Below are 12,072 nucleotides of genomic sequence, written 5' to 3' on the forward strand. Positions count from 1 at the left end.
TTATAATACATTCTAACAGATGTTGAAGTTACTGAGTTGTATGATACAAAAAATTCTGACGGCTATTCATCGTCTGTTGTTTCCCAAAGGATACGGTTTTAATCATCGCTGTTATTTTTTCGAAGGAACTTGTTGATCGAGCATCTCACGTTTGTCTTGGGACAGATGAAAAGGCGTGAAACCGGGTAACAACCGTATTCCTTTCACCTCTCTCTCTCTCTCCCCCCTCTTTCTCTTTTCTTGTTCCCTCGGGAATGAGGAGGCAGAGAGACAACGTGCTAGAGATTTGTGTATTTTGACGAGTTTCGTGCTCTCGTCAAGACCGGATGTCTCCACTCTGGAGACTCGAGGTGTGACCAGCTGTCTCTCGCTTTCGGCTTTTCCGTCCAATGAAGAAGCCCTTTTTTTTTCTCTTTCTCCCTTTCTATTTCTCTTTCTTTTTCTATCTCTCTCTTCCTCTATTTCTTTCTTTCTTTCTCATACGATTCTCAACGCATCGTTACAAATGCAAATAACCTTGCTCGTGTGTATTTTTTCCACTTTATAGCCCTCACGATAATAGGAAAAAGGTAATTCACCGGCACAAAGCTCCTCTTCGACTCATGTAAAAGGTCTCGACATATCGTATTCCTCTCTCTCTTTCTCTGTCTCTCTGTTTCTCTGTCTCTCTATTTCTCTGTCTCTGTTGTATACTTTCCATTTGGATTTTTCCATACGCTATTAGAAAATACAAAATGATTAATATTGTTATATTTGTCCTGACTTTTTCAAACAATTGTAATATTCCCTTTTAATTGTTTGTCAGAAACAAGAAAAAGGACGTACATATATAGAATAGATGGATCTTTTTACATTAAAAGTTTTTATTGGAGTATTCTGTGTCAGTAGGTCGAATGATTATTTCAATGAATATTCGTAAACACACTTCGTAACATGTAACTTAGAAAAATGCAAATATAAAAGTTAGCTGGAATTGTACATACGTGCATTGAAAGAAAAAGAACAAGAAAAAGAAGGGGAGAAAAGAAATGAAAAAAAATGAAAAACAAAGTAAATATGTAAAAAAAATAATGCAACCACGTCATTTAATTCGAGGACGGAATTCTCCAAAAGCACGGTAACGTCGGCAAGGGTGGTGGTGATGGTGGTGGCAGTGGCAATGGCTGCAGAAAAATCTCATAATTACACGACGAAAAGGGACCGTGTAGAGAAATTTTTTGAAATATTTCTGGCGTGCCCTACCAGCCGAAATTCTCGCAAATTCTTCATCATTTTCAGCTTCGTTCCGTCCGATCCGCGGGATGCATGTTATTCCTCTCTCTTTCTCCTTCCACCCCCCTCTCTCTCTCTCTCTCTCTCTCTCTCTCTCTCTCTTTGTCTTCTTATCCTTTTTTTGCGTAGCATGGTGGCGTTTCGGGAAAGAAAAAAAAAGAAGATTGAGAGAGAGAGAGAGAGAGAGAGAGAGAGAGAAATAGGGAGAAAGAAGGGAGTATGGATAGTGAAAAAAAGGTCGAGGGCAGCTCGTCGGACTGGCAGACAGCGCTTGCGCCGAAGCAAAGGAATGAGCGAGTCTGAGTGAGAAAGAGAGAGACAGAAGGATAGAGCCGCCGCTGTCGTTTTACGTTTGTGCGGTGGCGCGACGCCTGGCGTCGTCAGTAGCACGGCGTGCGCCGTCACACTCGCACGTTCATCCTTTCGAAGGTCGCGCGTACCCACATGTTGTAGTTGAGCACGTTCGTCCCGTACCCACGTTTTACTAACTCTTACCCGCTTACTCCTCCTTTGTCGATCCTTCGAACCTTTTCTTTTTTTTTTTTTTTGTAAAAAGAAAAAGAAAAGAAAAAGAAACAAAAAATATTTCTTCAACTCGAAGAAGGTAGAGATAAAATAACGAAAAAGATAACAATTAGTGTGACAAATGACACGAAAGTAGTGTGACCGACTGTAGTAATAAAAGAGTAAAAAGAAAAATCAACGTTTCGAAGAACATTAAAAAAAATAAGAGAGAGCAAGAGAGAGAGAGAGAGAGAGAGAGAGAGAGAGAGAGAGAGAGGCAGAATATCTTCCAACGTCAAAATCATTAATTTTCGGAAGTAACATAAATATTAAACGGGGGAAAGAATAAAGTGATAGACGATGACAGGAAAACAGATGATTTAAAATAAAAACAATTCTCTTTGTTGATAAAGGAACAGAGATAAAATTTGTCAATGTTAAAGTACGGATAGTTACTTACGAAATAAAATAAAAAGGGAAAGTTTCATGTCGTGTCGTGGTCCATGAAAAGATGACGATAATAATGAAAAAGAAAAGTTATTCGCGTTTTGATGAGAACTAAAAAAATGGAAAATATAAAATGGTCTTGGGTGAATAAAATAATAGACTGATGCAGAGAAAGAAATTAATATTATAAAGTCAACGTTTAGAGAAAATAAACAATCGTTTAAATTTATATTTACATAAATAAATAATAAAATAATAAAAACTTACGAGAGCTTGATACATCCTGATATTTAGAATTATCATAGAGAAAGAAATTATTGTGAATTTGTTTTTCGTTCGTTGCGGTACAGTGAGAGTTATTTTTCTTTTCATTTCTTTTCTTTTCTTTTCTTTTCTTTTTTTTTCTTTCCTCTTTTTTTTTTGTCGACCTCGGACACGAACTTCAAGGCCATCGATTTGCGCAAGAGCTTGGTGGAGAACGGCGTCGTGTGAAGGACGACGTCTGAGAAAGACGACCGAGACCGTCCACGTTTCCTTCCGATATCGTGTTCGTTCGGTGCGATTTAGTCGATTAATTATCGTTTTAACATAAATCGCGATGGCTTTCCCATAGTCGAACGCACCTGTACGGACGCAGACATATATCGCATACATACATGTATGTACATATGTACATACATACATTCGTTTATACACGTGGCTACGTGTTCTCGATTCTCATAAAGAATATCTTTTCTTTTTTCTTTTTCTTTTTTCTTTTTTCCCCCTCCCTTTTTAACAATTAATATCTCGTAAAAATAAAGAAGTTTTGACTTTTTTAACGTTTGTCCCGTAATGGTAAAATTTTTGATCGGGCTAGATCGAAACTTATTCTTATATTCATTCGTCTCGTTATAATTAATTTGAATAATATACATAATCGAAGGAGGACAAGGGGGGGGATTAGATTTTATAGAAATAAAAAGAAAGAGAGAAGGAGAGAGAGAGAGAGAGGAAGAAAGAGAGAACGAAATTACGACCGTCGAGTTATGTTATTAAAAGATTATTAATGAAAAGTCACGCAATAACTGTGAAACTTGTGATCGTGTTAATTATCCTTACATCGTGAGTAGCATCGTGGAAGCAAATAAGGATTTCAATATACATATCGAAGGAGAAATTCGTCGTTGGAATTGGTGGAAGACGACATGGCGACCGGGCAGGATGGCAAAGAATCTCCCAGGTATAAATTTTCCTTATCGATATATATATGATATATATATATATATATATACATATATATATATATACATATACATATATATAATATATCGTGTCTTTCACTACGAAAATTTCATCCTTTCAATTCTAACGAACACTTTAAGATGAAAATACGATACGTCGTCTTTGTCAAAGACAGTTTTAGTTGATCCGATAGTTACGTTCGCGAGACGTTGCTTTGTCGTAAAGGCGAATAAGCAACGACGACGACGGCGACGACGATGACGACGACGACGGGTTCTTTGAAACGTACGAAACTCAGCATCCTTTCGACGTGTCTTGCACGTTTATATAAAAGAGAGAGAAAGAGAGAGAAAGAGAGAGAGAGAGAGAGAGAGAGAGAGAGAGGAAGAGAGAGACTGATAAAGAGTCTCGACATATACGGAAATCATATTGAAGTGAAAATCAAAGCACGCTTATGTCTTTTTGAAGATTTTCTTTCTCTCTCTCTCTCTTTTCTCTCTTCTCTCACTCACTCTCTTTGTTACTAGTTGTTCACTTTCGTCGTTGTTACGAGCTGCACCCTGAACGAAAGCTTTCTTCGTTCGGAGCAACGAAAGCGAGCTCATTATCACGCGAGTTTGCAACTAATTGGCAACGGCTGATTAAATTCAACGTATTTTCCAAACCTTCTCATATTCGTCTTTTCTCTGTCTTTCTCTTTCTGTCTTTCTCTCTCTGTCTCTCTCTCTCTCTCTCTCTCTCTCTTTTTCTCTCTCTCTTTCTCTCTCTGTACCTCCTTCTGTTTCTCTCTTTCGTTGAACGAAATGAGCCTACTAGAGAGAGAGAGAGATAGATAGATAGATAGATAGAGAGAGAGCGAGAGAGAGAGAGAGATTCACCTATCATCATAGCTTTGCCACGTTCATCCTCGGCTTATGGAGGTTTGGTCCAATTACGAAACGAACGATTTCCACGGATTACCAAAGCGAACTGCGGAAGTTCATTTGATGAGAGAGTGGAACCGATTCATTTTTGCCGACCACTGTTCAATATCACCGAGCATCAAAATTAAATTTGTTTTGTGGCTACCGATCGACCGATGACAAATCGATCCCATCCATGTCGACGATCATATCCTTCCTGACGATAATCCTAATCTATCTAAATAATAACGATTACGACGAATAAAACGAAAATGGTATAAGGATATACACAGTACGTACTATTTGTTTATTGGAGAATGTCTGCGACCGATAATAACTACGACGAATCGTGAAAGAAGTTGAAACGCAGTATCGATGAACACCACAAAACTCGCTTCCCTTCCTGGCGGACACGTAATAACTAATTAAAAATACGTAAATTGCTGGAGCTCGTTAGTAGCGGGACACGCGTTCGCATTTTTAATCGGTATGAGTGCTCGAGTATACATATATATATATATATATATATATATATATATATATATATTTATGTATATATAAGTGTGTGTGTGTATGTGTATATGTATACATATAAATGCATACATACATATTTACATTACAAACACGCACATGTCTGTGTATACAAATATATATATATAAACATACATGTGTATATATAAATATAATCTACATATATATATATGTATGTATGTATGTATGTATGTACATCGCAAGAATTCGATCGAACGATTCTCTTTGGAAAGGAACAATCGAACGTTGGATCGTAATTATTTGTCGTGCGTTGCTCCACCGCTGCGGAAAATAGTCGTTCGTTCGTGCGAGCGAGCGAGCAGACAAACGTGAAGGGTCGAATGAGTGGTTAGCGTAGGAAAAATTCGTTTATATTTTCCTCCGTTCCCGCGTGCACACGCGTTTATCGAATATTATCGTTCGATCTTTCGCTCTCTCACGCGGAAGCGTTATTAAAATGAGTCAAATCGTGCTCTCACTTGTATATTGAGAGCAGAAATATATATATATATATATATATATATATATATATATATATATATAGAGAGAGAGAGAGAGAGAGAGAAAGAGAGAGAGAGAGAGAGAGAAAGAGTAAGAGAAAGAGAGAGAAAGAGAGAGAGAGAGAGAGAGAGAGAGAGAGAGAGAGAAAGAGAGATAGAACGGGGTTGAACTTTTTTGAAAAGTCCACGTCGAGGGTCGATTTAATTTGTCGACGCGAAAACGATTAACGAGTTCGAGCGTAAGCGTGGCTCGTTAACGATCAAAGGTACAATCATTGACAAATTTCGATAAATTTGTTCAACTGGGAAAAGGAATGCTTGTATATCAAGATATAACAATGTCATCATAAACGTCATATGTCAGATATCGTATCCGATAGATTGAAAAATCCAATGTCGATTCAATAAAATATGAAATATTTATATATGAATTATTTATTTTTCGAATGAGATAGAGGGAGATAGATAGATAGAGAGAGAAAAAGAGATGTATATAAAAAAAGAGAGAAAGAGAGAGGGAGAGTGAAAGAAAGAAAGAAAGATAGAAATACAAATTCTTCAGTATTATTCTTAAAGAGCGGGTACAATAAGAGGAAGAAAAGCTATATAATAATTTGTTTTTAAATCGACGTAGAAACGATCTTTGACCTTTCATCTCGATTCCAAGCGTCGCTTATTATATCTTCGCATCGTCATCGCAAAGGAAAGACTTCAATATTCCGGATATTGTATGAACCGAGGCACGCGATTATTTTTCTTCTTCTTCTTCTTCTTCCTTTTCCATCTCCAACTCCACCTCCACCTCCATCACCACCACTACTACTTCTACCACCTTCTTCACCTCTTCCTTCTCCACCTCCATCTTCTCCGTCCGGTTATTACGAAACTTGCTTTCAGTGGCGGTGGTTGGTATACGCTTATACGTGGCACCAGGGAAAAATGTCGGATGTGTGCCCGTAGGGCTTTGTCATTTTCCTCTCCTCTTTCGGTATATATCTCCACCTTTTCGCGTTCCGTCTCTTCTCTTCGTTTTCTCTTCAACATACAAAGACAGCCACGGGCAATGAAAACGCTCGCGAGAGTGTTCCCTTCTTTCTTTATCTCCCTCTTTCTATTTCTTTCTCTTCCTCTCTCTCTCTTTATCTATCTATCTATCCATCTATCCATCTCTCTCTTTCCTTTCTCTTTATTTTTAACGCCTGACATTGGTAGCTCTTTTCCGCGAATATTCGTAGGTCCTTTTTTTAAAAGTGAGCTCCTGCCTGAGAGTTGATTTGGATCTTCAATGGAAATTCAATTTTTTTTATTGTTTCTTTTTTTCTCATTTTTTTTTTCTTTCCTCCCCTTTCGCTTAACTCATCGATTAAGTTTTTTTAGATCCTTTTTTCTAAAAAGAAAGCTCCTCCATGAGGGATGATTTGGATCTTCGATGGAGACTCAACCTTTTTTTAATGTTTTCGTTTTTTTGTTTTTTTTTCTTTCATTCTTTTTCTTTCCGCCCCCTTCATTTGTCTCATCGATTAACTTTTTGTAGATCCTTTTTTCTCCAAGGAACCTCCTGCGTGAGAGATCGTTGGAATCTTCGACGGAGATTCAATTTTTCTATCGTTCTTGTATTTTTTTTCATTCTTCCTCTTTTATTTTTTCCCCTCTTACGTTTGTCGAATCCAGTCGACACGAGAAAATATTTTCAACTCACGTCGAAATTCTCTACGGTCAGTCGATTTTCCACGATCTCTTAAACGAAAGAGAGAGAGAGAGAAAGAGAGAGAGAGAGAGAGAGAGAAAGAGAGAGGGATCTTCGACAAGATGAAAGAGGGTCCGAGAGATCTAAATGGGGCGTTCGGGGGGATGGGTGGTAGGAGAGAAAGAAAGAAAAAAGGAGTAAAAGAAAAAAGGAAAAGGAAAGAGTGCTTGAAGGATCATTCGCGGAAGGAACGTCAGGGAGATGACGTACGTCGGCTCGTACGAAAAGACTCGAAAGAAAGCCCGCGGATTTTACACTTGTAGCTCGACACGTTGTGTCGGTGCGCTTTGTACCCTTCGCCGCTATTTGCTTATCCTTTCTCCCTCTATATCTGTGAAAAAGAGAGAAGGGAGGAACTTGGTATCTCTCTCATAAGCTTTTCTTGCAGTATACATCTACTGTTTGTTCTGTCGACGATGCTGGCTCATTTCTTTTTCTTCTCTCTCTCCCTCTTTCTCTCTCTCTCTCTCTCTTTCTCTCTCTCTCTCTCTCTATCTCCCTGTTTCTCTTTTTCGCCACATTTTTATCCTCGATTTTCTGTCTTCTTTCAACTTGGTTCTATTCGATCCTCCTCGTTAAAGTCCTCTTGAGACAATAAACAATAAATCCAATATTAACTCGAGATATCCCTGTTTGTCCCACTCCAAGGATCAAAAAGTCTATAAAGTTATTCCCTTCCCTTTGTGTTAGGACGATAAGGGAGAAAATATTTTTTTATAAATTTAATCTTAAAATTTTAGATGTTCTTTAAGAATACTCGTTGACATAAGTTTTAGAAATATTCTTTAATAAATTCCATATGACTCGAGTCCGTGTTACATATGGCACTCTGGTATATCTTCGGTTTCTTTTATTGGTTAATATCTTTCATCGATAGAAGGTTAACGAACGATTCTTCTCACCGTTAAAAGGAAACTGTCTCGTCAGCTACAGTTTGCGAGGATGAGGAAGAGAATTGGTTGGAGTTTCTGTTCGGAAAATTGCGCTGTAGGATTCGGAGAATGAGTAAAAGAAAGATGAAAGAAAAAGAGAGAAAGAGAGAGAGAAAGGGAGAGAGAGAGAAAGAGAGAGAAACGAGCTTAATTTGTTTTCAGTCTTCTTCTTTGGAATCATTTGTATTTTTTCCATTATACGCATTTCTCGATAGGGGGTAAGAAGGAAGAATGAATTTTGTATAGAGAAAATGAGCCTTCTCCTCGAAGATGAGGTTTCCTTCAATTTCATTTGAATGAACGAAATAAGGTACGATATGTTTATGTGCTTAATGAAACATAAAAATGATACAAACGAAGAAGATAAAAATCTAACGTTTTTATTTCTCTTATTATATATATGTATATATATATATATATATATATATATATATATATATATATACATACATACATGTATTTACTTATATATATTATATTTACAAAATCGAAATTATATTCATTCGTTCTATTCTCGTAATCATCGATGTATACGATATCATCTTATAAATATTTTCTTCGATCAAATAAACATTTATAAAAAATAATCGTTTTAATTAATAAGATTCAATTACATATAATACGTTCTCGCTTATTAGAGTTAAAAAGAAAAAAAAAAGAAAAATAGCAAACGAAAGAACAAAAGAAAATCTTCGAGAAAGATCGTTAAATCGAAAGATCTTTTTTTGAAGTAGATTTCTTTAAAAGTTTCATTATTTTTAAAAATCATTGGTTACCAAGTTCATCGATCCTTGTCAGATACATTATTCGAGGTCTTCGGAAATTAGTTTGAACTGTGGTTATGCACCACGAGGAAAAGGAGAACTGTAGTTAGTTAGTCGTAGACGACGTCGAGGCGAGCTAAACCGGAGGCTAAACTTGCACATAATGACGGGAGATTGAAAAAGTTTTTACAGAGTGAGAGAGAGAGAGAGAGAGAAAGAAACGGCGGCACACCGCAGATTTTTTTCTCGTCGTTCACGCCCGTGAATGAATAGGAGTACTACTACAGTAGCCTTTCCCTACCTGCCGTTCCGCTTTTATCGGAAGTTATACGATTATTCTGTTTTCTTTTTTACTCGCTGCGCCTTTTTACTTATCGTAGTTACGAATTCGCTCGGCTTTAAGAAAGGAGAAAATTTACTTATGTCCTTCTTCGGGAAGTAAGAACAGGAAGATAAATCATTAATTTAAACCACCGTCGTGTCTTACTTTTATTACTTAATTATTAAGGCAAACGCGTTTTGTTTTCGTTAAAAGAAATTAAAAAACACATTAAAAATAACAGACCGATATTACTTAGAAATTTTTGTCGAAGATAAAATATCGATGGTAGAAAGATTAATTCGACTAATTACACATGAAGAGTGTCTAAAGAGGGTTCTAAATCTCTCTCATTCTTTCTCTCTCTCTCTCTTTCTCTCTCTCAAAAGAACATTAATTATGTTCAATTCGACGTTTGTTTTCTCTTTCTTTTCTTTTATTCTCTTCATTTCTCTTTTTTCTTTTTCTTTTCCTTTTCTTTCTCTCTCTCTTTCCCTCTCTCTCTGTCTCTTTTTCTCTCTCTATATCACGTAGATAAAGTCGAAGGAAAAGAAATAGGGTGATGTTCACAGGCCGTCAAATATCTCGACGAGTCAATGAGAGAACGAAAGATTAAATACGTGTCTACTACGCATATATCTGTGTTAGAAGAATCAAAGGTAGAAAGAGGTATATATATGGGGTTGAGTATAAGGACAAGGCAAGACAAAGACAGAGGGAGGCCAAAGGAGAAGGAGCTTTTTGACCGAGGTGTGCCATTCGGTAGAGCTTGTCGTGCGCGAATGAGTCAAAAAAAGGAGGGCTCAGGGGGGAGGGGAACGAGAAGGCAGAGGAACGGGAAAAAGGGCGAAAGAAAATAAGAAAAATCTGAGAAAGAAAGAGTAGTGAGAGAGCAGGGAAGTAGGTAGGGTAGGCCGAGAATCCTTTTCGAAATCACCTTTAGAAGCCAATCGACCCATTCGCTCAGCGAACCTGCCGACCACCGATTACGGACTTATTTATCGGCTCTATTGTCCTCCCTTTCGTTTCCCTTTTTCTAACAACGTTGAGGAAACGCCCAGATCAAAAATAAAATAAAAAAAAGGGAAAGAAAAAAGAAAGAAAGAAAAAGATAGACAAAATTGTCCTGTTCAATTTTTCTTTTTCGTAACATATTACCTTCTCACTGTTTGATTATCCTTACGAGTGCTTTTCTATGTCTACATCTTCGTTTTATTGTATACTATTATCTTTCAATCAATTCATACATTGCACAACTATACCAACTTCATTTCTTGACCTGATATCTCATTGATAACTTATCGCCGTAGCGATCATTTTCTTTCATTTTTCTTTTAGCCCCTTTTTCTTTCTTTTTTTATTTTGAAATTATTAATTCAAAAAATGTTGAAAGAAGAATAAAAGAAATATGTATATATTTTTTTATACTTTTTTATAATATATATATATATACATATATATATATATATATATATATATATATATATATGTATTACTGAAATGTTTTTTATTTTTTAATTATTGCTTGAAAGTTTGTTCGCATAAGAAAAAAAAGAAAAAAAAATAGTTAACCTGATCATACCGTTTGGTAACTAATGATCTTTAAGGAGAGATACTTCCAGTGGTAACTCCGAATTAGGATCGGGAGTTAGGTTCCGTTTAAAAGGAAAAGTCAGAAAGGATACAAGAGTAAAGAGTGGTGTAATGTTAGTTCGAAGGAAGGCAAAGAAAATTCCATTTCAAGGAGAGAAATTACGTACATACGGGTGTAGATCGGATAGAAGGATCGGTAAAAGGTGGCAGCTCGTAGCAGGAGGTAAAAGGGGTAAGTCGACCGAATCGATCAACGGCTTTTCAACGAACGTCCACCCTTTCTCCTTCTATAATACCACCGTTCTTTCTTCCTTTCTCTCTTTCTTTCTTTCATTCTTTCTATGAGAAACCGATATCTAAGCAAAAAGGCGTCTGCTAGGCTTTTCTTTTTCACGGTACAACGTTACGTCCACTCTACGATCTATGTACGTGTACTTAAATATATATATATATATATATATATATATATATATATATATATATATATTCTTTCTGATATATATATATATATGCATAAATATGTGTGTGTGTGTGTGTATGTATACATAGCATATAATATAAAACTAGTGCGAATGCAGGAAGAAAAGAGTGTTTCGCGATGTAACGTTTTGCATAAACGATATCTCGATGTCCATTGCAATGGCGAGAGTATTCGAGCCGACTCGCTTCGAGACTCCCTAGAGTCACTCTGCTTTTCTTTCTCTTTCTCTCTCTCTCTCTCTCCCTCTCTCTCTCTCTCTCTCTCTCTCTCTCTGTCTATCTTTTTCTCTCTCCTTCATTCACTCACTCACTTTCTCACTCTCTTTTTTCACCTTCTCTTCCATCGTGTAACTTCCTCCAGACGCGGAGCGTGCATCCCGTGAAAAGAAGTAAAGTCGACTGGATGAAGTCGGAATAATAAAAACGACAGGAGTGGAAGAAGTTCCTCGTAATGTATGTGTGTATATATATATATATATATATATATATATATATATATATATATATATGTATATGTATATACTAGGCGTACATTTTACTTGATGTCCATTTCCATCATGAGGTTGAGTATGCGGAATCCTGGATGGTTACGTTTACTGTCTATCTTATACGCTGACCGTTTTCTTCTGAAGCATGGAAAATGACTATAGTAAATAAAAGTGAATATATATATATATATATATATATATATATATATTTTTTTTTTCTGTTCTTTTCATTTTTCTTTTTCCTTTTTATTTCTCTCAATTGATCAAAAAGAAGCATTTGCATTTGATTTACTTATTTCTTTAATATCACGAGAAAACGTTAATCATTGCCGTAAGATTATTGGGAAACTAATTTCTTTTTTGCTTTTT

At 36.4% G+C, this 12,072-nt stretch overlaps 1 protein-coding gene across 3 annotated transcripts in view; it reads left to right on the forward strand.

The window, feature by feature from the left end:
- The window catches only part of LOC124425104 (kinesin-like protein CG14535), a 256,470-nt gene that overhangs the window by 83,246 nt on the left and 161,152 nt on the right, over positions 1–12,072 (forward strand). The window contains exon 1 of one of the 3 annotated variants that reach the window (XM_046964977.1): positions 2,400–3,445. The exons of the other annotated variants lie outside the window; for them this stretch is intronic. Coding sequence (XP_046820933.1) covers positions 3,411–3,445 — 35 coding nt within the window. The 5' untranslated portion in view covers positions 2,400–3,410. Of the gene's footprint in view, positions 1–2,399; positions 3,446–12,072 lie in introns of those variants that run through there. 3 annotated transcript variants of the gene reach the window in all.

The sequence above is a fragment of the Vespa crabro genome, chromosome 6 (genome assembly GCF_910589235.1).
Source record: "Vespa crabro chromosome 6, iyVesCrab1.2, whole genome shotgun sequence".
In the NCBI taxonomy this organism is placed as follows: Eukaryota; Metazoa; Arthropoda; class Insecta; order Hymenoptera; family Vespidae; genus Vespa; species Vespa crabro.